This window comes from Falco peregrinus, chromosome 5 (genome assembly GCF_023634155.1).
Source record: "Falco peregrinus isolate bFalPer1 chromosome 5, bFalPer1.pri, whole genome shotgun sequence".
NCBI lineage: Eukaryota > Metazoa > Chordata > Aves > Falconiformes > Falconidae > Falco > Falco peregrinus.
Genome location: NC_073725.1, coordinates 41,679,481 through 41,707,310, shown reverse-complemented (window position 1 = coordinate 41,707,310; position 27,830 = coordinate 41,679,481). Strand labels below are relative to the sequence as shown.

Genomic DNA, 27,830 nt, shown 5'->3' with positions numbered 1-27,830 from the left:
CTATGTTTGCAGCTATTCCAATCTGCCGGTAATGTTCTGAAATTAGGTATTGTTTATATATATATATGTCTTTGCATAATTGATTTACAGACACCTTCCTGCTGTTGGGTTATTGCTACTGTATATTATAGAGCATAACTTAGAATTCTTCCAGTGTCTGATGGCTTCCAAGTTGTGTATGCATTAACAGTTAGCTCACAGTAGATTTTGGCCTGAAAAATACAACTCTGCTTCAAAAGCCCTTTTCTCATTTTGATGTTTATACTTTGGCTTTTTAGTGTTCAAAATTATTTTTCACTTTAGCTTTCTGCATGTATTTGGATATTTTTCATATTTCTCAAAAATAATACTGCTATCCTTTTGTATTTGAACACTCTTGATAGTGGAGCAGGTATTATTACACCCTAATCAATTTGTAGTCCATTCAGTATTTGTGAGTAGATAGAGGGGAGAGACATAAACTTCTTCAGTTCCTTGAAGACCTTCTAAAGTCTTAGCCCAAAAGGTTTGACTTCAGTACATTTAGTGCACTTAAATTTCCTGCTAGTTTACAAATCATTGAATAGTGTGCAAACAACTAGGTAAGAAAATATTAGCTTTCTTAATAGTTAATCAGGCATCAAGTGAAGAATGGAATAGCAAGGTGTTAGCTTTGTGCAGTAGAATACTCCTTTCCAGAAAGTATATAAATGCAGTGGTATGGTCTAGTGTTCACACCAGGCTTTGGCATTACTGTGTATTTCTGCAGGAGATGAAGCAGTGGTGAAAGATGCTGTTCTAGTCATAAGAGGCAGCCTCAGCACATGAACGGGGAAAAAAGCTGCATTTGGTTTCTGTGCTTTTTCAACAAGTGTATATGCATGATTGTCAAAGTTTCTAAACCAAGATGGGTCAGTAAATAAACAAATTTAGTACAGCAAATAGTATATTCATGGTCAGGGGTTGTCTTCATGAAATCACTCCAGAAATGGAATTTTAAAGGATAAATTTTATTCAGTCATTTCCACATAGAATTTTTTAAGAGTCCCAAAATCTAACCCACTGTCTTCCAAAATATGGAATTCAGTATGCTTGTAATATCACAATGAAGAGACCTGATAGGGAAGTAGAATGAACAACTTCTCCCCATATTCCATGTATCCTTATATGGGGTAATAGGTAGAAATCCTAAACTGATAATGCCAGGCTTGTGCCATCCATTCTTTACAAGCCACCTTCCTTTTAATTTTATCTTATCATCTAATTGCAGCCTACTAGCTGCAGAAATCGGTTACTAGATAATGATATTGGGACTATTATTTTACCCATTTTTAGTGAGACTTAAAATTGGAAATCTAATATTCACTGTTTGACCGAATGACAGTTCCAGGATTAGCGTATGAGGTATGCCCATCATGTCTTCTGTTTAAGAAAATGAATCTCTATGAATGGCTGTTAATCAGTGGTCACCTGTTTTAAATACATATTCTAGACTGATTCTTCACATTCTTTCTTCCCCTTTAGAATTTCTCTTCCTGGAAAGAAATATGTCCTGAAGTCATAAATGTATTACAGAGCTTATTAAATAGAGATTTTTAAGTATAGAACCATAGAATGGTTTGGATTGGAAGGGTCCTTAAAGATCATCTAGTTCCAATACTCGTGCCACAAGCAGGAACAACTTCCACTACACCAGGTTGCTTAAAGCCCCATCCAGCCTGGCCTGGCATTCAATATAGTTATTGAATGCCTATTAAAGAGATTTTAAAGTGAGGTGTTCTTAGGCTAACCAACAAGAAAATTATTTTGTGGCCATTTTTTGTCTCTGCATTTTTTTTTCCCCAAAAAAAATGTCTGAAGGCCAGATGTTCTTTCTGAGCAGCTCACTGTGTATCCTTGAGAAGTGGAAGATTACTTCTTATTTTATTATTATTCTGTGTTCAGCCTGCTTTATTGCCATGTTCCCAAACCCTACTGAGATAGATGAAGGGAACTAGAAACACTGAACGAGACTGCCAGCATGACAACATATGTTTCAATAATAAAAATATTCTCTAAAATAGTAACTGTTGTAGTGCTGTTCTGAAAATTTATGCCAAACTCAGATTTTTGCAAAACTCCCTGACTACCTAATAAACAAGTGATGTGAGAGACTGAACTTGTGTAGAGATTCTATATGTTTCCAGGAGACTTTAGGCAATTTTATAAATGTCAGGAAACTCGTTGGCATCAGTTGAGGTTTTAGCTGTTGTTTGATCCACAGAACCTTAATGCGTGTGGCAGCTGTTGAATCCCTGGGAACATGCGAGTGACTCTGTATACAGCATCTGATGTCATCCTTTACAAGTACAAAGTCCATGACTGCCTATGCATAGTTAAGAAAACTAATGTAATCAGTGTGAATTGAGGATGGGCTTTACTGTATAAGACAGCTTTAAGGAGAAAAATATCACAAGTTTTATATTAATTAAAGGAATAAACATAATGTGTTTCTTAGAGGCTGTTGTCTCTGTTCTACTACTGGAATTAGCTACCTGAAATACCAAAACCAAATATGAACATGAAAAGAAACATTATTTTTATAATATGTGAAAGTGTGTAAAGTTTGTGAATATTTAGTGTTTTCTGCATGCATGTACCAACACATGTGCATGTTAAGATTCCCTAAAATACTACTTAGCAGTACAGAGTAAGTGGATTACATGGCATTATTAATATATTTTCTTAATTACTTCGTGAAGTTCATATTTCTCACATGTAAAGCCTGAAAATATTATTGTTAAATAATTAACCAGGCTAATAATTGTCCTTGAGAAACATTTTTGTCATATTTGAGTTTATAAAACAATTAATCTGGTTCATTTTCAAAAACATTTCATCATTCTGGTTTGAAGCAAACCACAAGGTTTTTCATCATCCCAAGAGAGAATTACATGTTTTAAGTGGGAAACTGAACACTTGAAGCTGGTTTCCAACACGGAGTACAGCTTTCAGTACTGTGAGAATTGTATTTAGTAAGGTTTTAATTTCTGCAGTGCATCTTCACTGGCTTTCAACTCTGCTACCAAGTATTCCTGTCATACTTGTTCATTTCCCACCTCATGATTTGTAATTACCAAACAGTTGGTATGTTAATGCTCACTATGGGTTGTAGGGCAGACATTTCATGTCTGTAGGCTGAAATAGTATTAGATACAGAAATAGTATCTAATACAGATACTACTTTTTTTAAGTATAAAAGTAGCAGCATGATAATAGAAGCTACCATTCATCCTGAGTGACTTATATTGTGAAGCTTTTGGAAGTCATAAACCATGGAATTTGCCCACTTCCAGTTTGGTTCCTTTTACAAATAAAGTTTGGGGGTTGTATAGCACTGTATTCTGTCCTCAAAAATAAAATATCCAAATATGGCAGACAGAAGTAACATGAAAGGGCAGCTGTTCAAATTAAGACTTGTGACTGGAGAGTAATATGTAATTTACTAATTAGATAAAAATTCCAGTAAACTCAAATTTGCTGACTCCTGGTCTATAATTCCAGTAATGTATTTTTGTTTTCAAAACAAAGATTTTGTCCTGTGATGATGAGCAAAACAAGCTAGTAACTGAATAAAAAAAAGACTATATACCTAATCTTTATTGATTTACGGTAATCTCTTGTAATCTGCCCATCAAAGCAGGGAGCATGGTGAAGAAGTGTGGGATTTTTTTTCACATGTGAACAAGTGAATTGTTGCTGCCTTGTAATGTTTTGAACTAAAACACTAACATTTGTGGCAATGCAACTGTTAAACATTTATTCACTATAGTTTGAGTTTCTCTTGTTTTTGAAAAACTGCAATGCTGTGGCTTTTTTGTTGGCCATCTCATGAAACCATCCTGTCTCACAGGAATGGAGTGTATATTGTGGTTTCCGTAACTTGGTTGAGTGCATGTTAAAAGCTCTGCTTTCCAGATGGATAGGCTGACAGTGTGCTCACTGTAGATTTTTCTGTTATTAATTCTTGCTCTGATTTGTGTTTGCTTTTCCTCCACAGCCTTACCTTGCCCTTGGATCAAGTAGGCTTCCTTTCTGAGTAGTATGGGTGAAAGTGAAAAAGGATTCGAATAAATAGTCCATATGTAGCTTTTCATTCTGCTCTATTGAGAACTCTCTTCCGTTTGCAGTACCAGCAAGGTACTGCAGATACTGTAAAGTAAATCCAGTCCTTTCAACTCTTACTCACAAGGCAGAGTACAACTAGAGTCAGTTTGCTTCCTTTCAACCACCTTGTTGAAACATAGCTTACCATGAATGTTTCTCCACCACCACCACCTCCACCCTTTGATGAACACTTTCAGATAAACTCTGTCATCTCTTGCCAGTCTGAATTAGAAGACCTGTATTTTACTTTCAGACCCGTGGTAAGAACTCTGCTAGCTTAGGGTTGGCATGCTTCCTTTAGTGTCTTTTCCAGCTCTCATTCAAGGAAAGGATCTTCTTTTGGCTTTTTCTGAATCCCAGATAGACCAAGCCCCTCTTCAAGGCTGATGATACAGTATATGATCTTTGACACCTGCCATTCTGAAGTGGAAACAGTTGTGGCTGCAGAGCTCTTGTATAGTGATGGCTAAGTCAGGGACCTTTCCTTCAGTTCCTTCGTATACAGCTTTCAAGCAGGAAAATCTTTTACTCGAAGTGTTTTGTAGGTATTTTCCAGTTGTTTGACACTTTTTAATGCCTTCTGCAGTAGAAGATAATATGATGCAGAGCAATCTCATATTCCACCGGCCAGCACATTGTAAACAGTCTGAGGAGGATACTTCCATCGCTGCAACACCTGTGGGCAGTGGCCCTTCCAAACTATTGGCGCACCTAGTGTCCCTGAACACAAATGGGAGCCTTGAACTAGTTAGTCTTCATTAGCCATCTCTCTGTTCAGAGCCAGACTGGTAGTCTTTCAAACTACATTTATATCAAATAACATCAAATGCTTTAGTATGGACTTTACAGGTAAGGGCTCTAGGATTTGATTTGTTGCCACAGCATAATTCTCCAGCTCTGTCCCTTTTCTAGGACCCTTCACAATAGTCTGCCTAAATTGACAGTAGATGCTATGTTGGTGAGTATTTTTAGGAACAGTAACTGCATACCTCAGCACTCTCAACATCTATTCAACGGTGCCTAGGAGGAAACAAGATCTATGGCCTTTCCCCATACCTCTTCAGTTCTTTGTATGACAGTAATAACAGCCTCACATTTCAGATCTTAAGGACTCCCTCTTTCCTTGATTTGATAACTAGCTCCTAGGAAGACCTACAGAAAGCTAGAAAACTGTTACTTAATTTCAAGCAATGTCCAGGTTCAGTTCAGTCTTTTCAAACTCGGTGAGAATCTACAACTACGTTTTATATCACTGCAAGACTTCGAACCTATTTTTACTTTTGTATTGATAATGGCTTTCCTACTTGTGAACCGATACCAGTCTATGTTAAATTTTATTCTTTGGTTCACTTTCTAGCCAGTCTCTGCAAGTAAAATGGTATCTGACACCTTTAGGACACACAACCTCATTTGTATATCTGGTGATATGTATGACACTTCTGCTCTTTGCCTCCAAATAAAGGTGCATTCAGTCTGTTCTCCCTCGGTTAAGTGGGGTTTTATTTCTCAGGCTGTAAAGAGCACTTCATTAGTTCTGCCTTTGGTAGCAGGGTCCCTTCACCATTTGAAGAAGAAACCTCTGTGTGTCTCTGTCCTCTGGGGTACTGATATTGGATGTGTCTCTCATGGATCTGGAGATTCGTTGCAAATGGATTACAGCCACAGGAGGAACTGAAGCTTCACATTCTTATTTTAGAGCACCATCCCGTTTGAAATGCATTCTGGTCATGTGTGGAAGACTCCTGCATCCAAATGATGATACAGTTATATAGTACATCAGTAGGATTGGATGAAGTGTCTTTTTTCTTTCAAAAGTTAATCTCTAAAAGAACCTTCCTGACATTTAAAATAAAATTTATTTGTGAACCAACTCTATAGGGAGATTAAGTGAATGACATTCTTGCACCTCTCCACCATGCATCAAGTGTCACTTGGGTAGTCTCACAGTGTTAGGCTTGATCTGAGTTTATCTTTTTACTTCCCATACTGATAAAAACTGAGACTTCTTTCTTAGTTGTGTTTCTGCTGGCATGTGTGGTTGAAGAGGCAGATGTTGTATTTCAACCAGTTTAACTTGCCCCTTGAGTAATCTTTACTTACCAGAGTAAAACAGAACAGGACCCCAGTGGTTTTGACATGACTGGGGCAGTTTTGTTACCAGGGCCTCTGTAAGTTGACCAGAGTCCCTGCCATTACATCTGGGCCAGGAACAGTGATCGAACTACATGATCCCTCCAGACTCAAAAAATCTTCACAACACTGTATTGTGGATGGCTGTCATTGGATGAGGATTTCTGTTCCTTTCCAGCATAAATGATAGGAATGTGTAATAGACTCTTTTCCACCGTCCTAGGTAGAGCAAAATTTCATCTTAGTTTGCCCAGCAATCTGTTCCTTCTACATCAACTGCAGTTCCTTTCAAATGTCGACTTCAGTTGAGTGAAGAGATAAACAAAAGTCTATACTAAGTCAGTCTATTATTCTATTCTTTATTGGACCTGTGCTTTTATCAAGTGATTTTTGGATTTCTGGTTTGGTCTCTTTCTGCCACCTCTTTCCCTAACACCTGTCAGAACTGTCTGTACCTTCACCAAATGTTTTGCCAGCTCTGAAGCCCCTGATGTGGACTTCAATAAAATAATGTTCTTTAAAGAAATCTGATGTTGCTCTCTTGGGTGGTTAGTGAAGAGTGCAACTACTTTGTTATGTTAATTTAAAACTACATATGGAAGCGCTTGCAAGTCAAAGCGTGTTCTGTGAGAGCAGACCATCTGAAAGCCTGTCTTCCAGCAGCTTGTCTCCTACACCTTTTCTTAACTGCTTTTATACTCTTTCCCTTTCCATCTCTGTCTTGCAGCTCTCTTTCACCCTCTGCCCCACACACCAATACCTGCAGTGGTAACCCACCGCGTGTCTCCAGCAATGGTCCATCCAACACCAGCTAGGCATGCAGTCATGGGTCTGGGCTTGTGCCAGCAGCTGAGTGGTCGTCTGCCTATTGCTGAGCACAGCGATTCACGGCAGGGTTCTGCCTTCCCTCTCGGTGGGCACACACACCTGTACGTTTCCTCCCTGTGGGATTTCCAGTTTCAACAACCAGTTGTAAGACTCTGTTCCCTCTGAATAAAGCTGAAATTGAGCAATGGATTCAGCAGTCAGCTGGAGACGTGGGAATCAGTTTCAGAGATCCCATCAATGTTATTTTCTTAGGAAACCGTTTTGGAAAAGTCGCAGGCTTGAAAGCCACTGATTATAGGTTTGCAAAATACACACTTTTCTCTGTAATGCAAGTCTCGATTAAATAATCATCGTTCTTGCAGATCTGATTAAATTCTAGCAATTGAAATAGTTGATAAATTATCAGTGTTTCTATATTATCTTTAGGCAAATTTCTAAGAAGTTAGTACTACAGTACGTAATTGTTAAACATATCTCTCAATGGCGGTAGTGTAGAACTGTAAAGCAGTCCATATGTGAACAGGTTTCTTTTTCAAGGGCAACAGGTCTTTCAGGGCAGGATCTTTGTTAAAATTCATAGCCAGAATTTCAGTGGGGCTTAGCCATTATGTTCTGCTTTTGATTTGTAGAATGAAAACTTCTGGAATGTTTTCATTAAAACTTATGAAGTGTATTTTTTGCTTCTGAGGATAAACATGGGATCTTAAAATAACTGGTATTACTGATGAGAATAACTTTTCAAAGTAATATAAAATGACTTGTTTGTGTATCACAAGAGCCAACAAGTGAAACGTTTTTGGGACATGTTGTACTTAGTATTGGAAATAATTATTATAATTAACTGTTGATGAGATTCCCTTATATGGAACTTTCAGTGTATGGGATACATCAAAATGCAATTCATGAGGCTGCAGTGCAGGATATGTTTTGGCACATATAATAAAATACCAGCTTGGGCAGCTGAAGTACGTTTTTGTTAGATCTTTGTCACATTTTCAGCTTTGCTGTGTGAAGGAGGTATGTTGCTTTTTTTCCCCCTAGGTACAAATATATGGACTAGGTGAACTTTTAAAGTTTTCTGGGTACTGGAAATGAATGACATGCAAAGCTAGAGGATACATGTGATTTACAGATACCTGATTAAAATCTTGAATGTTTAACTATTTATAGGACAACAGTCTTAGTGAAAACTTTGAATTATTTTGAAGATAAGAGGGGTGGCTTTTTTGGTCACTTCTGCAAGGCAGATAACTTTTTAAAGTTTCTTCCTGAAATGACCTGCTTAGAGCATCAGTAAATCACATTTAATGAATAAAAAGCATTAATATGTAATTATTGGGAGGCTTTACCATATTTAACATTTCAGTTGAAAGACATGGAGAATTTTCAATATTGGGTAATGCATTCAGTGACTTATTCTTTAAGTTCTTCCCATGTAAACTGAAATAACTAAGGACCTGGAAAATTAAACTGTTTGCAATTGGACTATCAAAAAAAGTATTTGTTAGTAGTTACAGGAGACTTACTTTAAAAAACCTGTTTTGCGTCACATGAAACTGTGGAAAGTACTACATTGACAAGACAGTTTTTCAGGGAGGGAGGACAATACAAACAATAGTCTTTATTCTTGGATTTTGTTAAGATTTTATGAAAAGAACTGCATATTTGTAAACCAAAGTACAACTATGTAGCTTGCATTTGAAATAATATGTCTGTGCGACAGGAAGTTACTTCGGTTATATCCTTCCATACTGTAGAATTTTTTAGAGTTCTTCCTTGTTACACTGGCTCCGTGAGCTGCCAATTTGTTAATAAGAACCTACCATAAAAATATCCCCTTTTTAGAGGTAAATCCTGAATATTGAAATCACTGATCATTTTGCTGTTAATAAGCTTTATATGCTCTGGCATCGTTGATTTTAAACTGAGAACTGCTTGCAGTAGTTTACTGTAATTCATCGATAATGAAATCTACTCTTACTCTAGTATGTTTTGTAATACTGACCCCCTCCAAATGAAACTTTTCCAATTCTGGAGTATTCCAAATTATTTAAGCGTTGGTCACATACCATCAAATTTTACAGTGTATGTATGACCCTTTTGTGTTGTAAGAGTATATAATCAATAACTGCACAACTTCATACATTGTTTGGCATCATGAAACTAAATGTGTTGAGCTGTAGATGTCATTAAAGCAGTGTAGTCTTTATCTGCAAGTACTTTTAAACAAAGTTTAGAACACGTAAACATAAAGATACATTGTTAAAGTATTGATTTTCTGTAAGTATTCAAGTTATTAACTTCTAAAATCACAGGAATATTTTTCATTAAATAGTGAGGTTTTTCCAAATTAGTCATATTTATGGATCCTTAAGGTTGCATTTTAATGGTGCTGAATTAATTAAAAAATCCAGGGGTTATATTTCCAGTATATTAAGCAAGCAATTTACAAGTTCTTCTCACTAGGAGAGACTAGAAAGACAAAGGGAATTCTGTATGCTTTCTCACTTGAAGCTGTCGGGTACAGGATGATCGGAGAAGTCACGTAATACAGGCATTTGTTTACCTGCAGGCAAGCCTGCTTGTGACCTGAAGATGGGCTCTGCAGTCCAGTCACAGTGAAAGGTAGCACCTGTGCTGCAAGAGAGGCAGTAGGCCGGAGCCAGAAGTGATTTAGTCCTCCTAAGTCTATCACATCTGAGGAACTGAGAGAATTCTAGCAGACATTATTCACTAGATCCACCTATATTAGTAATTTAGCATGTTAAAGAGCTTCTTTTTGGTGCAAATTGGCGTTGCACCTAGACTTGGAATCCTGCTGTATGCAATTAAGTGTCCTACCTGCAGTGTGGATGCAAGGGCTTCCAGCAACTGCCTCTGCTCTTGCATGGTGTGCATCTAGGATCGATGTTTGGCACAAACTTCATTGCCAGGAAGGATGTGATGTGGATACTCCTTAATACACCACAGCAAGTTGAACCCTGCTCTTTCCCTCCATGCACAGCATCGCTTCATAATGTAGATGTTTGCATTGTGCTCAAGTGGCAATGGAGTAACCCTTAGGAGTGCAAGTATATAACAGGCTGGCAATCTAGAGCTTCGGAAGACCTCACAGGTGTCTCCTCTTATAGTCCTGTGTAATACCAAATTTTTGTCTCTCCTGTACATGGAAATGAGGAGAGCTCTGTAACCCATAATAGCTGCATCATTCATCTGTTCAAAGTAAAACTGTTGCCTGTTATTCTTAGGTGTATATTGTGTTCCATGTTATCCCTATTGGCGTGTCCTAGGCAGCTGGCTTAAATTCAGAAAAGTTTTTAAGTATATGCTGGATGCCATTAGGTGTATACTTAAAATTCTTGGCTGATTTGGAGTTAGATATTAGGAGAAACAGAGTAAGAGTGGAATTCTGGTCAAATATATGATTTGCTTCTGTTCTTTCCCTGAAGCAGTTCTCTTAATGTGTTAAAAGAATAGTAGATCATTATGCATATTTCAGTTCTACATTTTCTGATTTCTTTTCTGTGCCCTCCTTAAAATAAAGTACTACAGACTTGCCAGTTTAGACCAAAGTTCACTGTTAGCACATACAGTTGTAATGAGAGGATGTTGTGATTTTTCTCTTACAAGAAAAATCTGTCATCTTCAGAAAGCAAAGTTGAGCTGAACTGGAAATAAAAATATAATTTTTTAATTATAAATTTTAAGTTTAAGTTAAGTTTAAGGTAACTTTTTGATTTGTAACAAATCAATTTACTTAATATAACATGAAAACAAGAAGGTTTCCCAAGGTTTAATGTTATTCAGAGTAATGTCAATGCTGCTATTTCTGGGATTTTGTGTTTACTTTTCATAGCATAGAAGGTAACATTAGCTTTTCACTTTGATAGCAAGAACAACTATGAAGGGAATATCACCAAATGCAGTGTTTCCCTCCGAGCAAGTTTTCCATTTTACTTTCTATGTGAGAAACACCACAGAGATGTTTGCAAATTTGCAAGAGGAGATGTAGGATTTTAAGTACTCCTAATGAGCAGTTTTTGGAGCTCTATTTTGGAGTTTCATGTTCTGTTTGAACAGTAAGTCTTTGTATCTTTTTAAACTAAAAGGTGTCTGCATTTCTTACCCTTTATGCCACCTTGTATTTCTCATTAATAACTTTATCAGGTTCACTTTTTTCATAGTGACTTTTTTGACTTAAAACCAGAGGGCTATGCTTTTTGCTGGTTTTACAACAGGAGATAGACATGTGCCTCCATATATGTTTTGGGGATCATGATTGTATTTGAGGTTAAAGAAGTCACAGACATATAAAAGCATTACAATAACAACATTTCACTGGTACATGTATGTGTGTTTATTAAAGAATGATGCTATAAATCTAAATCTCCACATAATACCTGTAGTCTCCAATTAACTTCTGTGCCACAACATCTTAATGAAAAGACTCAATGTAAAATGTATCTAGAAGTCTGTGGAATAATCTTTTAACATATTTCTTGATTGTTTTACATCACCATCAGCAATATTACCAAATTACAGTGATTTTTCTTCTGTTGTATTTAAATTTTCATTAATTTAAGGTCCAACCTTATGTAGTATGGCTAAACATTTCCATAGTAATCTGTATCTGAATTAAGAATATTCTGAAAGTGTTCTTTTTTTTCTTTTCTCCCCATCCCACCTACCCCAAGGATATGGCCCTTGTTGCTCCTGAAGCACCTTCAGAACAAGCTAGAAGGGTTTTCCAGACATATGACCCTGAGGGTAAGGGCTGTACTTCTTGCTGAAATATTTTTTTTTTAATTGAAACATACTCATTCAGTAGAGACAAATTCAAAATAATAATGAATACTGCATTGTGTAGGGCATCTCTTAAAAAATAGGACCATCATTTTCTAAAATTTGTTCTAAATACTGTACTTTTAAATCCATTTCACATTTCATGCTGGGGTAATATGCTGTTTATACCTTAGCTGAATAAGAGAAGAATGAAATACTTAGTACTTAAGAAATTTTCAATCCAGTAGTCAATCTACAAGTGACATGAAGAAATTTTCTGAGAATTCTGTACTAAAGGAAGTACAACATTGTGCACTAGGAAGTACAGTTCTTGGAGCATAAGCTTTATAACCTTCTAATGTTATTTTTAATTAACATAAAGCTTAAATGTATATTTGATTTCTGTTATATTACATTTTCATAAAGTAACTGATCCACTATGATTGCAATCTTCATGAAATTTTGTTCTTGAATATATGTGGCATACACAGGATATTTTCTTATGTTTTGGAAAACAGAGGATGTCTAATGTTCAGGTACTATTTAATTAATCAAAAGTAGAAAAATGTACAGTTATTATCCCAAAGTATGTAGTGGAGATGGAGATTGCTATAAAGAGACTGAATTCTTAGCAAGTATTAAGCTTCTATGTGTATGAATGATAAATGTGTAGTTTCTGTATTGCAGCCCTCATTAAGTGGGAGAGAACTATGTTCCTTCTAGAACTCCAACATTTGTTTGAAAATTTTAGAGATAAAGCTATGCAGTATTTGTATTTTTGAGTAGAATTTATACTCCTGTAAAGCATTTTGTTTCTTTTCTTAATATGAAGCTTTGCTACTTCTTCAGATAATGGTTTTATACCTGACACTCTGCTAGAAGATGTAATGAAGGCTCTGGACCTTGTTTCAGATCCTGAATAGTAAGTATAACAAAATTGAGATACTACAGAAGTATCAGTTAACCACATATTAATTATAATTTAGGGGGTTTCTGGATTCAATTAACGACATATTTTAATTTAGGGTTTTTTCTGGATTTTTTTCTAGCTTTCATTCTGGGCATATATTTTGAAGTGTTTAAAGTCAGCTTTAAATGTGAGGAATTGAAATTAAAATGTCTCTAACTTTGGTAGTGATAACTAGAAGCCAAAAAAACCCTGAGACCTACTGCATTACTATATATTGAGGAGATAGTCTGAATATATTTCTATATGTTAATGAGGGTGAAACTCTGTGACAAAAAAGCCAAACAATCAAGGTAGAAACAGATTAGCATTGAATCACCACTGGATGTATCTACAGAATTAGAAACTGAAACTGCTTCGGTTACATTTTTGTTTCCACCAACACTCAGTAGTGTTTATAATTGTCGCTTGTTTCCAGAAATGACACCTTAATTCCTAGGGTTAGCGTTAAAACTCTATTTTAAATACTTATTTTTAATTACTTATTTTTAATTACAAATTAAAAAATTAGTAAAAACAAATGAAAAAGTAATTTATGTTAGATCTTATGTGGACAGACAGGACCAATATTCAATGGCACCTTTGGTGTCAAAACTTACCATGTTTTGCCAATAAATGCTTAACCCAGAAAGGAGAGCTATGTGCTTGAACTTTTTTACATCTCCAAAAGATGGTTTGTAAACATACAGTCTAGTTTCTTAGGATCTAAATTGGTTGTTCCTGTAGACTGGCTGTGGAAACTGCAAGTTTACTTACCACAGCCATCTGAAATTCGATTGATGCTATTTTCTGTCCTTTCAAATGTTGCAAGGTACAACAGAGTTCACTGAGCTGTTCTTTGTGGAGAGTAGGAGTGAAAATTGAAATCAAAAGACTCCCGGGAAACTAAAACAAAAGAAAATACAAGACAAAAAAGCTAGCATTCATATTGTGTCAGTAAGTGGTGAAATTTGCAAAAGATGTTTTAAAGGGAGGGAAAGAAAAAAGCCTTAGTTTAATGGGTCTGAGAAGCTTTCTTTTGGTCTTTTTGTTCTGCTGCCTCAATAAATCTGCAAAAATCCTCTTTCTGCCTTCAGCAGTTCTTCCATTTGGCTGTTTGGCCTTCAGGGTGTTTGTGGCATAGCCCGGGCCTATTTTATTGTGCACAGCACACTGAATAAAAATTGACATAGGAAGAGCTAGTCAGAAGGTCTGCTATATTGAAAAGCCATGATGAGACCATGGAATATTTAGTCTTGAATCATCTCTTGAATAAAAATTTTGTCTAACATTACTGTCTTGAGGACCTACTCTGTTATGCTGCTGGATGTCCTGTCTATTTAATGTGGAACACAAGTATAAATAATGCATTTCAAATTCCATATAGACTTCTCTGGTTGGTTGGTTGTTTTTAAGTAAAACTAAAGGCATTGCTTCCAAGTGTACTATTTACATTTTTTAGTTCAAGAACTGAATGGAAATGCTTTGTGATAATCTAATCCAAGGCTTTAAGCTTCTCAGAATTTCAAGATGAATAACGGCCAGACCTGCTCAAAGTTTAAGAATTATAGAGGGGAAAACTCTGTAGAGCAGATGTGAATTAGGTGGGTTAGCCATTCCAGTACTGAATGCCATCGCATGTGATTTTTCAGAAATTTTCCTAGTCTTTTAGTAAATACATCTGAGAACCCAGCTCTCTCTGCTCTGTTTCTAAAAACCATCCAATACTCTTCAGGGCATCAATTTGAGTACATCTGTCAATCTAAGTGTAGCTTTGTTTAAACATTTTATCCTATCTGTCTGTTTGACCAGTGCTGAAGGCCTTTTTTCCCACGCAGTGCTCAGCCATAATGGTACAAAGGCCATCAGTGTCATCACCCCAACATTCATAATCTCTTCAGTTAAGATGCTAGACTTCATATGGAAGTGCCTGAAGCACATACATACACTTGTTTTGGTAGCTCTGCTGTAGTATCAGTAACGTGGAATGGCATTAGCTATTTGCTGAATGAAAAAGCCTCAGCTGAAACACACAGGAATCAAATTTTATTAAATCTTCCCTCCAGCTTAATTGATTTAATTTTGTACACTGTCCATACTGAAAAATTTTGTATGGCTCTGCATTTTTAAACAGTTCTTGTATTTCATTACTGAGTATATAGCTTGCTTTAATTTTATTACATACTTTTAAGTGCATTTTCAAAATTATCGTTACTTTCTGCCTTGGTTCTGTTTACAAACACAGTGGTTTTTTACAGCTCTGTTACAGCATTTCAAGAATTTGAGCAGGTTTCAGACAGCTACTGAGTTATATTTTGTACTTTAAGAGCAGTAAGAATGAGGAATAGCAGGATTGAAGTCCAGTATCTTACAAATCCTCAGTTGTAGTTTCCCTTGAGTAGTGAATTATTTTCTTGAATATTAAATTAACATAGTTTATAGGATATCACATTCAGGTTTATGAATTTTAAAATTATTCTTCCAATGGCCTTAACAGATTCACTCTTAAGAATTGCATATCGTATTCTGTGTGTATTGAGGCAGAAACAAAAGGAAGCCAAATAATTTACTGCTAGTACAATGTTAGGACCAAGAAAGGAAGCTACTTAAAAATGAAGACACGTAAGTGGTAGCCACTTTGATTTGTCCTTTGATAAAATGCTTGCATGCAACAATAATCAAAAAGACCTTAGAAAGACACCTTCTGCTCACAGCCTCTGACAAAAGAGACCTAGGTGTTTCAAGGTGTAAATGGTAAAAGAGGCAGCTATGGGAAGCTAAGAGTGTGTCTTCTGAAAGGAAAATGTAGTGCCTACATGAAAAAAACAGAGAAGAGTCTACATTTATGGAACACAAACGGTAAATACAAAATAAGAAAAAGTTAAAATCTACTGAAGACTAATTTGCAAAGTTATAAAATGAAAGCTGATAGTATTTCTTTATTTCTTTAAGCCGCTCAGAATGAGGAGACTTGCAAGAAGTCTGTAGTTCTGATAGGTGATCCACAATATTAAAACGTTTTCCAAGTCAGTAAGAAAAGTGTAGTGAATTCTTCTTCGTATTCACTGGGGAAGACACCAGGGAGTCGTTCTCACCTTCACTAGGGAACGTTGCTGGGAGGTTTCCACACTTTAGCCTTTTTATGGATGGTCAGAGCAACTTAAGAGTCTGAAGTGTCCAGATAAGTAAACCCACCAAAATTCTGAAGAAACATCAGAAAGAAATTGCTGAACTACTTCAGGTTACATAACACTGTAAACCATTCTGGTGCCACAGTACCAGAATGAGAAGGTGACAAATGAACAGCGGTACTTAGAAAAGGATTTGAAGACCATTCTGGGGAAAATTCACATGTAAATGTTTCACGTGTAAACACGAGATAAGAAGGAAGGTTTTCTTGTAGATAAATAATGGAGCAAAGGGTAAAAATGGCATTTTTATCTTAATGGAGGAAGATCATTAGAGGAGTTTTACAGGAATTTGTATTAGGTCTGTGAAGTTTGGCACGGCACCGGTGAGGATTTGAAGGTAGGGATTAATATGATAGTTTGCTGCTGATACAAAAGTATTCAAGATATAAAAGTGGTATGGAACAGCAGCAGAAGTTACTGGAAGATAGGGTAACAGAGAAGTCTCAATACAGTAACCGTAGATTAACTGCACGGGAATTAAAACAATCCTGATATATATATACATTGTTGGGCTGTGAACTAAATATTACCATTCAGGAAACATGTCTTAGATTTAAATGGATATTCAGTGATAGACGTATGGAGTGAGATTTCTAGGAATTATGCCCTTGTATGAATGCATGATGTTTCGCTCCATCTTACAAAAGAACATTGCAGCAAGATACGGGGAAGCCAACAAGGCTAAGCGAAGGTACAGAATGGCATTAGTACAAGGAAGAACGAGATTAGGACCATTCAGCCTTGGCAAGAGAGACCACCATTGGCATGTAAGAGAGGTTTCTAAAAACAAGAGTTTCATAATAAATAGGGAATGATTAATTGCCTCTCACAATACAAAAATGAGGTGTCATCAAACTGAATTATCAGGTTACAGGTTCAAAACAGGAGATACTTATTCCCAGAACCCATAGTTCAGTTTGAATTTTGTGAGTGGAGTTTGTTAAATGCCACAAGTGTATAAGGGTTCAAAGCAAATTAGTTGCATTCATGGAAAGAAAATATATTTATCTTTGTGTTTTAGATACTGCCTCTCACTAAAGATGTCTTTGGGTAGCAGACTGCTGGAAGTAGGGAGGGTAAACTAAGGGTATCACTGTATGTTTGCCCTGTTGTACCTTATCATAAGCATCCGCTATTGACCAGTGTCAGAAACAGGATACTGAGCAAGGTGCTCTGTTGGTTTGACCCAATGGGGACTTTCTTGTATACGGCACAACTTGTAACTTAGGAAAAAGGATAGGTAGATGCAAACAAATGTGTAAACAGTCTGATGCCTGTAGAAATATATTGCTTAAATAGAAAAAAAAAAAAATTAGAATCAACAATCATTTGTAGACCTGAAATTATACCATGTACATGCAGTAGGACTTTCCGATTGGTATTGTTAATATTTTCATTATGTATTGGTTTTGGCTTCCTTGATATCAGGGACGTGATGTAAATAAGAAGTGTATCTGCTAAACTTAATTTTATTTCAGTGTACAATCTATGTAGAAAATCTTGGAGGCTTTTCAAGTCTCCATTTGAAAACAGGTTGTTTGGCAGTTATGGAGCTGTATTTAAAAGATGACTGTTTTATGTATCTAGTTCAAGAATGCTTACCAAACAGCAAAATGCCTTTTGGACTGTCAACCTGGTTTTAAATTATATGGGTTTCAAATTATTTTACCAAATATGGCAGTCCTTCAGAATTATCACTTATTTAATTTAAAATAACAGATTACTCTTATTTTAAAATAACTGTGTTTTGGCAACTTGCATGCCATTCTGGTGCATTTGTCACGATTAAAAATAGGATAGTATTGCTATACTTGGCAGACAGTACTGTGGTAGCACTGCATTACTTAGTCATGCAAGAATAGAAATGTTTTACTCATACTTTTATATTCAATGTTTTTGTCGTAGTGTAAACCTCATGAAGACCAAATTAGACCCAGAAGGACTGGGCATCATATTACTGGGTCCCTTTCTGCAAGAATTTTTCCCTGAGCCGGTAATTAATATGGTTTTAGTGCTGCAGAGCATCGTCTATTCTTCTTGTCTCTGAGATTCATTAAACACTTCCAACAATATAGAGTTATTTTTAATAAGAAGTACTGCATTCATTTGAAACAGCTGACCAGCCAATAACTTCTTGTATTACACAACAAACTGTAGACTTTGTTTTGCGTAAGGTGTCCGTAATCTTGTCAGCTTTACGTGGGAAGGAAACTCCATTGTAGCAACATTGTAGTTCTAAAGTTAACTTCAGGAAATATATAATTGTTTTGCATATGAAACTGAACTGGTTCCCTGCTCAGAAAGTTCATCTGAGTGTGTTTTTTCTGAGAATAAATGACCATACTGTTTTTATCAATATTACAAATGTCTGCTGTAATTGCTAGCCAACGGGAAAAGCTTACAAACATATTTAAAACTATTTTTATGTATATCTCTAATAATGTAAAATTTTCGACAATTTAACAAAAAGTCATGGTAGAGTTAGGTTTAGCGTATATGGAAGTCACTATCTGTCAGGGTAATGGAAAATCATTTTCAAACTCTCGATCTGTTCCAGATACTCATTAAGATAGCACCACCACTGAGAAGCATGTGTTAGCCTAGCACTGCTGTGCTCTTCTCCCTTTGCCCAGGGTCACGTTTTCCTGCCCTCATGCTACCTCCCACTTCCACCAGGATATGCTTTGTACAGATAGGTGGAAAACCAGAAGAGGCTACTGGTCTGGGTGAGAGCTCTCTGCAGGTTTATGGAGGCCTGTTCCATGGCAGTGCAATGCTTGTACTGGCAGAAGAGAGAGGCTTTCTCCAGGGACAGGAAGATGGGCTGGTGGAGGCAAGAGAAGGGCTGAGAGGAGACTTCTTTGGAGGCTTTGGTAGCTTAACATGTCATTGAAACATTACGGCTTAATTTTTACAACCAAGGAAATGTGAAACTAATATTTTTTAAATGCCTTCATTAAGACTCCTTTTGTTAAGGGTTGTGCAGCACTGTTTGGCTTTTAGCTGTCAAATGGAGGGCTGGAGATTGAATCTGGTCCATAGTAAATACTTAACTTCATAGCGTCCAAACAGTCATAAATACCCGTGAACATGGCTGCTATGTAAGGTGTCTGACTTTAAAAATAGGACAGTTTTTACATGGTCAGTGCTGAAGTTGTAGTTCAGAGTGTCCAGATGAACACAGAAAATCATGAGTTGCTCTTGGGGGCATTACCCATTAATTTACTGACGTCTTTTGTTTTTTATTTCTGATGAGAAAGGTATAATGAACGAGATCTTTAAGATGGTGTTACCTAAAAAAATTGTGCATTTTTACCACTTCCTTGAGCCTTCCTGTTTAAATGCATCTCTCTAGTTGTAAAGAGACTGTCAAGGCACGATATATATGTCACATGAAATTAACTGTCTTCTCTCTACTAGGACTCTAGGGTTTCAGAGTCATTCACCGTTTACCATTACAACGGACTAAAGCAATCTAATTATAACGAGAAGGTAAGATGTAAGAAACGTAAATCTGTCCCTCATAACTTGCGTGCAAAACTGACTATAGTTACAGGCAAAATACTTTAACTTGAAACAGACTTTTTACAAAACTATTCCAAAATTGTATCCTTGGGATTGGAAACTGCTTTGTGCTCCTGATTATATTTTAGCTGATATACTGGGTCAGCTAGATTGCATCTCTTAAGCGTTTTGAATGGAGCGCTTATGCTTATCCCTAGAAGTGGGCTCTGAACTGTAAAAGACAATGGAGATGTAACACAGAAAAACTGCAGCTTCTGTAAGTAACCCTACACCTAAATTGAGATGTTTGGAATTTTCTGTGAAATATTTTAGTAGTCCAGACTTGCATCAAAAATCAGTATTTTTTGGAACCACATAACGTGGGACAAAAATTACCTGTTTCGTTTTCAGCTTTCTTGGAAGGAGGGGTATACATGACACACCATGACTGCTTTGAAGTTAGTTCCTGAATTAGCATTTATGGTAGAAGACTATAAGGCATTAATAGCCCAGGGAACAAAAATTACCTCAAGTAAGAAGACTCTTCGAGAAAATGTATATACTCAGACTTTGGAATAGCTTAAAGTCCTTAACTGTGGTATCTCCAGCAGTTTCATATCCCAAAATGTAGGCAAGGGCATTCAAAGATGCGTCTATCTTTACTATTGGACATATATACATAATCAAGAAAATCTAAATTTTTGTTTTCAGAGGATTCTGCCTATAGCATTTTAAACATTGTTTTATGAATAGAGCAGATTTGCCACAGAAGTTCCAACTTATGGAAAACTAATTGCATAAAGTTAAGTGGAAGGAACACTGTCCTTATAATGTCAAACTTTGCAACTGCAACAGTATTAGAAGTCTATTGAAGTAAATAGTAAAAGGAATGAGCCTCATCAGGATTTTCAGGCACTTGAGTCTAAGAGATAGGCGGCATTTATTTCATACCTCGTTTCACTAAAAAAAAAAAAAATAAAAGTAAATGGGGTTTGGGTTTGTGGTAAAAAAAAAAAAAAGTGTCATAACAAATCCTCTCTTAACCTAGTGAAAATAATCATCTCTCAGTTCTTAAACAAACATAGGCTGACATAATTGGGTTTATTTTGACAGGTCATGTATGTAGAAGGCACAGCAGTTGTTACGGGTTTTGAAGAACCAATGCTACAGACTGACGACACACCTGTAAAACGCTGCTTGCAAACCAAATGGCCATACATAGAATTACTCTGGACCACAGATCGATCTCCTTCTTTAAACTGATATGTTGCACACAAACAACATACTGCTGTTGAATCCTTGAATGGGGATGCAAAAATTGGTATTTGCTTGGAAAGTGGTATGCTTTGACTGTGTGGAGTTATACACTGGTATCATTGATGAATTGTAAATAATGATTACAAACACTTTTTCAGTGTTAATTGGAATATTTAATTTTTTAATCAGATTGATTTCTATTATAATAGTTTGTCTTTTTTGGCCACTGTAGTACTGTTAATGTGAGTTATCCTAAAAAAAAAAAAAAAAAAAGCCTACTTATAAATTCTTAACGTTATTTTGCCATCTCATGAAGATTTGAAAAATGTCTGATATTGCAGAATCTGCATATTAGATGTCAGATCTTTAAAACGTAAAACATATTCAGCTTCCTCTGAATCATATAGGCATGTTTTATTATTTAAATTATATTGGCTTACATTACAGTACCATAATGTGTGGACTAGACTGGCCTTTGCACTGGATATGTTTTGATGAGTTTAAATTTTCTGCAGTTTTTCCTAAAATCTGATTTTACCTAAAGAGCTTGCACAATGTGACATAAATATGATACATTTTTAGGAATATTAATAAGTATAATTCATAAATACTCTTTCTTGGCAGTTGTATATTACTGTGGCTTAGTTACCAGGCATGTTAAAAGTGAACAGAAAATCTGAGGAAAAATAGGTGTATTAATATTTATTTGAATTTGTATAAAAGAAATGTAAAAACAGCAAAAAGAATTTCTTGTTCTATAATCTTTAAACTATTCAAACTTACAATATTGCCAAATACCTCTTCTCAATTTGTCCAAGCAGCAGTGTAAGCCAGCGTTACTGTATGTGTTAAGTGCATGAGAACATCTGTTATTACATTATTATATTCCTTTATTTATTACCAACTTGTTAGCCCTAAAATAAAATCTTTTCCTTGAATCATGTTGTATTGTTTTAAGTTTGGTTTTAATTGAACTTGTTTATTGCACCTCAAAGATAATGAAAAGGGACCATGGGTTTAGAAATGTCAGTTCTGTTCAATTCAAGTTGAGCACATCTCAAGAAAGAAAAGAAAACCGAAACAAAAAACAATTTATTACATCTTAACTGTGATAGATGAGACCATGCTATTGCCAGCAGGGCTGAATTTTGCATGCAGAACTACTTATTTTTAAAAATTTTGTAACAATAGGAGTCTAGAATGACCCTCATGCAGGAAAACAAACTGATTTTGTCAAAAATGAGGTATGTAGCATGGGGGAGAAGCCTTTGTTGGAGAATTTGCACTGTAAAGCATGTAGTCGTGGTAGAAAGAGAACATCCTTTGCGTGACGCTTGCAAATATGTCCTCTGCAAGACTGTCCAATGTTAGGTTTACACGTGGGAATGGGTGAACAGTATAGTTCTGTGGTGGGCTGGCCTTGGCTGGCCACCCAGCTGTGCTCTCACTCCCCTACCTTAGCAAGGCAAGGGGAGAAAATAGAAGAAAAAGCTCCCTATGTCCTTGTTGAGATGAAGACAGGAGGATCAGTCGCCAGTTATCATCACAGGCAGAACAGACTCTAAAGTAATTTAATTTATTGCCTATTAAGAATAGAGATAGTGAGAAACAGAAACAAAGCTAAAACACCTTCTCCCCTGCCCCCCTTCTTCCCAGGCTCAACTTCAGTCCCAGCTCCTCTACCTCCTCCCTGCTGAGCAGGGCAGGGTGATGGGGAATGGGAGTTGTGGTCAGTTCATAGCACTTCATCTCTGCTGCTCCTTCCTCCTCACACTGTTCCCTTGCTCCAGCACAGGGGTCTCGCCCACAGGGTCTCTCCTTCACAAACTGCTCCAGTGAGGGTCCTTCCCATGGGCTGCCATCCTTCAGGAGCAGGCTGCTCTGGTATGGGTCCCCCACAGGGTCACAAGTCCCACCAGCAAACCTGCTGCAGTGTGGGCTCCTCTCTCTCCATGGGTCCACAGGTCCTGCCAGTAAACCTGCTCCAGCACAGGCTTCCCAGAGGTCACAGCCTCCTTTAGGCATCCACCTGCTCCAGCGTGGGGTCCTCCATGGGCTGCAGGTGATACCTGCTCCACCATGGACCTCCCTGGGCTGAGGGGCACAGCCTGCCTCACCCTGGGCTTCACCAGGGGCTGCCAGGGAATCTCTGCTCTGGCTTCTGGAGCTCCTCCTGCCTCCTTCTGCACTGACCTGGTGTCAAGCATCGGCTTTGCTGGCAGGGTCAGCTTTGGCCAGTGGCAGGTCCATCATGGAACCCCCTGGAACTGGCTCTATGCAACATCAGGACAGCTGGTGACAACTTCTCACAGAGGCCACTGCTGCAGCCTTGTCTCCCCTCAGCTACCAAACAAGCTCAATCAGGACTTGTTTAAAAACCTAACTGCTGAAATTACTATCACCGATCCTTATTGCAGAGCTGACAGCAGTGTATCTTACTTGTTTTTGAGATTCCTTTTTCTGGTGGAAAAAAAATAATCCTTTGCAGATGACAATTTGGATTCCTTAATTCATCTTCTGTGACTCATTTTACTTAGAACACAAGTATTCTGTCTTGCTGTGTGGGCTTGATGCTAAAAGATTTGTGCAACAGTGGTATTGCTACTCAAAAGTATATGGATAATTACTTAATTAAGAAAATCTGCTTTAATCTGGACTGCCTGTTGAGTCTGAAACTTTACTTTTCCTAGAATACTTCAGGCTTGATAGGTATTTGCTTTAGCTTGTTTTGCACATTGAAGATAAATGTCTTTAGGCAGATTTGCACTGATATCTTGGAAAGTGAAAATTCACTTTTCTTGCACTTTCTCCTGGATTCTGGTGTCTGACTGGGCTCGTACTAGAGTATCTCACACCAGAGCTTGCACTGAACCATAGCTCGAATCTGTTAGAATGAACAGCCTTTTTCCAGTCCATGGTCAGAGACAATCTATGATCTATTTCACAGAAGAAGAAAAAAAAAAAAAATTAGAAGCCCAGCTGATGTGAGAGCTATATATAAGCATTAACCTTGATTAAAACTTCTGCTGTACTTCAAGGTATTGGTGCTTAGTGTGGCGTAAGAGCCCTTATTGCTCTTCCCTTCTTTCTCCCTCATACTGCCCAGCTGTTTGAGGCCTGGCTTCTGGTTTCCTTCATGTAATTTTGGAGTACAGAGGCTGAACTAGCAGTGCTTGGTGGGACTTGGCCAGCTCATCTGAGAGCCCCAGCCAAGTGAACCTTTCTGTCCTTTCCTCCCTGATGAACAAGATGGGAGAGAGTCTGACTGTATGGAAATTCACCTTTTGTCCCCTGAAAGAGTGTGGTTATTTAGAAGGCAGACTTATAATATGTAGGGCATTAATGCCTGGTACTTTTAATTTGCTTTCATAGAAAAATGACCAGAAACCTATATACTTTTCACAGGTTGTTCTGCTCTAAGTGCCAAATATATAGGTTACATATGTGTGTGTGTGTGTATACATATATATATATATATATTGCATTTTGCTAATTGAGGCTTAGTCGATAAGTAATACCAGAGCACTCTACGGGATTAAATACGTGCTTTAATTAATCAGAGCAAATTGATAATGTTAAGTGTAAGAAAGCACATGAATTAAATATGCAATTAAATGACATTTTGATCAATACTCTCTAGGTGAATGATTTTTTACATTTTGCACAGTGGTTCAATTTTAATTGCCAAGGAAAGCTCAGCATCTTCTGGGAGACTAGTGTCCTAGTGGCAACATGGTTCTCCTTCCCATATCCCAAAGCTCTTTGAGACAGAAAATTGTTCAGCTACATGTTGGTGTCTCTTTGCTCTAAATTCACTTTCCTAACAAGAAGATGAGGAGAAAAAGAGGTCCTAGAGTCAAGTGCTGGTTGAATGGTGGAAAAGAAATTATTTCCACTTTGATGTGTACTAAGTTTACAGTTAGATACTCTAAACACATTAAATAAATAATGGAAAGACTACTTCTCATGCTCCATGTTAGCCCAGGTGAACTGTATTTGAAGGCTTTTAAGGCTAATGAAGATATTTTTGATTTTTTAAAGCCTGAGCTGTTCAAGGCAAGCAGCCAGTATAAATCCAAAAGTAAATATCCTTTTTATACTCCACATGAAGACCCCTGTAAAACATTGAATCACTTAAGTGCTCGCAGAGTACTTTGTTTTTTGAATACTTCTGTTGAAGTTCTTGGCTTTATCTTTCAGACAGTTATAATTTCTGCTTATCTGATCCATCGGTATGCTTTTTCAGTCTTTCTTCTCTTCCTTGTGAGGATGATTAGGGCAAAGGAGGCCAAGATGGGCCTGGATGTAGGAGTAAAATCCATTAGGGTGGTGAAATGGCTACGTCTCCACAACAGTTCATGAGCGGGAACAAGAATGTCCATTAGTACAGTGCATACTGCGGGGCATTTGCTGTCCGATTAGATGACTGTCTACAAACAGCTACTCTGGATACTCTTGATTGCAAGCAAAGTTGCTTAGCATATAGCATCAGGCATGCTCTGGAGAGCACCTTCAGGCTCCGTGGTGGGTTTGCTGAGTATTGTGCTACAAGGCCGCTGACCGCAATAGCCCAAGAGGTGCAGTGTGAGCACTGAGCGCATTCGCAACCTCCCCAGCCACGTCCCTGCTGTTCCATACTTGGGGTCTCACACACTAATCAACCAGTCTGTGCTTACACCAAGATGGTAGATTGGATTATTAGAGGTTTACACTGACTACATGTGATTAAACTAGTTAATACTCATAACGGATGAAAAAAAAAAAAAAAAAGTATTTCCATGAGATCTCCTGAAAAGAAACATTTTTTTCCCACAGGCTATACGCTTAGATTGCTAGAAGATTTAGTCTGCTCACTCTCAAATTAGCTTTAATGCCTTTCATTTATTAATTACTTCTGCTAAGATTTTTAATTTGGACAGTGTTTACAGAGGTAAGGTTCAAAACTGAAGGCTGCATCCTCTGTTGGCATGTCATCCTGAATTCAGATCTCACGAATTCATGTAGAGTATGGTCACACTCTCATTTTATGCTCTTGCTTTGTGACAGGATAATCAATACAAAATACTATGTTATGGCTCCAATTACAGTTCAGGAGACGGCTTCCTGCCTACAGAAACAAAACTCAGAAACAACTAAAAGAAAAGGCAAGCTTTCCTATGGGAAGTGGACACTTAATCTTCTGTACTGGCATGTTTTGAAAAGATATAACAGTAAAATTGACGTTAATTTTGACAAGATTTATGTTAAAATCCCATATGATTCTTTGAAATACTTACCCTTCCTCTGCTAGCAGGTACATTACTAAATAATGGCATAAGTAAGATTAAAGCTTTCATAATAGAGGGTTCTATGAAATACTAGTATTTAAGATCTGCTTGGCAAAACTTTCCGTAGAAGCTTTGACTGATCTATTTATAAGATTGGCAAGACCATAATGACATATTAACCTCACCAACTGCACATAATATAAGCTGTAGAAATCCACACCATGAATCTTGTATTTTTCTGTATGAATTATTTGGTCCCACCACTGACCTTCCAGTTATTCTGTAAGGTAGATAATGACTTTTGGCCTGCTGACTAAATGTTCTTATACAAGTGCTTTTTATATATATATATATATATATATATATATATATATATATATATATATATATATAAGCTCCATTCTTATAAAGCTCTCTGTCCTGGCTCCAGGTCAGGTTCTAGAGCCTGTTAAGACTTTTTAGTTCAATATCCAAAGCCATTAATGTATCAGGCCACAGGTATGCTAAAGGCCAAACTTCAGTCTACTGCTTACCTTCTGAGCAGTGCAGAGCACAATCTCCAGTTCAAAAATTTTCTAAAGTCTGAGAAAACCAAGATCTGGAAAAAGCTTCTAGTGATCAGAACAGGTCCAGGTTATTTGGGGGATCATTACAAATCCTTTGAAAAATGAAAAGATCATTCTTTTTGTTTACGTCTTTGAATTGATTTGGAATATCCTACACCCACGTCTCTCTTCTTTATATGAAGGGGGGGGGAAGGGAAGGGAAAAGATAAGGGGCAGGGGACTGCTCTGTATTAACACCTTGGGTGTAAAAGGATCTTGAAAGAGATTCCCTTCTTTCCGTCCCACCCTCCTTTCCATACAGGTTTTAGCACTGATAGCCATTTGAAACACTTTTCCTTTCTTAAATTTAGTTCAAACCAACCAGGTTAGGTGGCATATATTTCAAACTGAAAGACAGGTACAAGAGGAGTACAAGTGCGAACTGTCTATGTTCTTGCTATGCCCCTTCTGCTTTTCATTTGTGTGAACAGTCACCTGTCTCCAACTATGCTAACTGCTGAATTCTACCTCTGTTCTGGATAGATGTGTACAAGGTGGATACAGCACCAGAATATGCTGCCTTCTTACCCTGAGTGCCACAGGTCTGGTGTGCCCTCTGAGCGGTTCTCTGAGCCCCAGAAACTTCACTTGTGACACTCAGGAATGGAACTGACTGTTGTGCTAAATAAGAGCAAGGCATTATTATTATTATTATTATTATTATTATTATTATTATTTAGCAAAAAGCAACACAAATTTCAAATCCCTTCAGTTGCTTTAAAATTGTATGACTTCTGAGAGTAGGCATTATCCCTACAGGTCATTGAGGTACTTCTGAATTTATTACTGGTGCTTAGATCTCTAGGAGTTATTTGTTCAATGTAAAATAGTGAAATAATGTCAATGGTGATGTTTCAGTCTAATAAAAAGCAAGAGTAATGCCAGTACAAAGGTAAGGCGAGCAGAATTAAGGAATACTACAAGCCTTGTGGGGACAGCTAAGGGTCATACAGTTAATGCTGGAACTAAACACACTGTTCTATTTTCGTGAACAGGAATGTCAGTCTTATCTGAATAATCTTGCCATGAAGCATTTAAAATAAAACAAACATAAAAGTAAAGAAACCGGGACCTCAGAACAAAACAAACTACTCCCAGCTGCTTTCACAGGTATGCTTTACTGTAGCATGTTTATAAATGGGTTCTCTATTTTTCTGATCTTTCTCTATTATAAATGTTGAAAAAAGAATCCTTT

At 37.1% G+C, this 27,830-nt stretch overlaps 1 protein-coding gene across 1 annotated transcript in view; it reads left to right on the top strand.

Annotated features, from left to right (window-relative positions):
* Positions 1-21,701, top strand: part of MINDY3 (MINDY lysine 48 deubiquitinase 3) — a 55,711-nt gene extending 34,010 nt beyond the window's left edge. The window contains exons 11-15 of the mRNA XM_055804462.1: positions 11,778-11,850; positions 12,715-12,787; positions 17,908-17,995; positions 19,423-19,494; positions 20,620-21,701. Coding sequence (XP_055660437.1) covers positions 11,778-11,850; positions 12,715-12,787; positions 17,908-17,995; positions 19,423-19,494; positions 20,620-20,769 — 456 coding nt within the window. The 3' untranslated portion in view covers positions 20,770-21,701. The remainder of the gene's footprint in view (positions 1-11,777; positions 11,851-12,714; positions 12,788-17,907; positions 17,996-19,422; positions 19,495-20,619) is intronic.
* Positions 21,702-27,830: the final 6,129 nt, after the last annotated feature.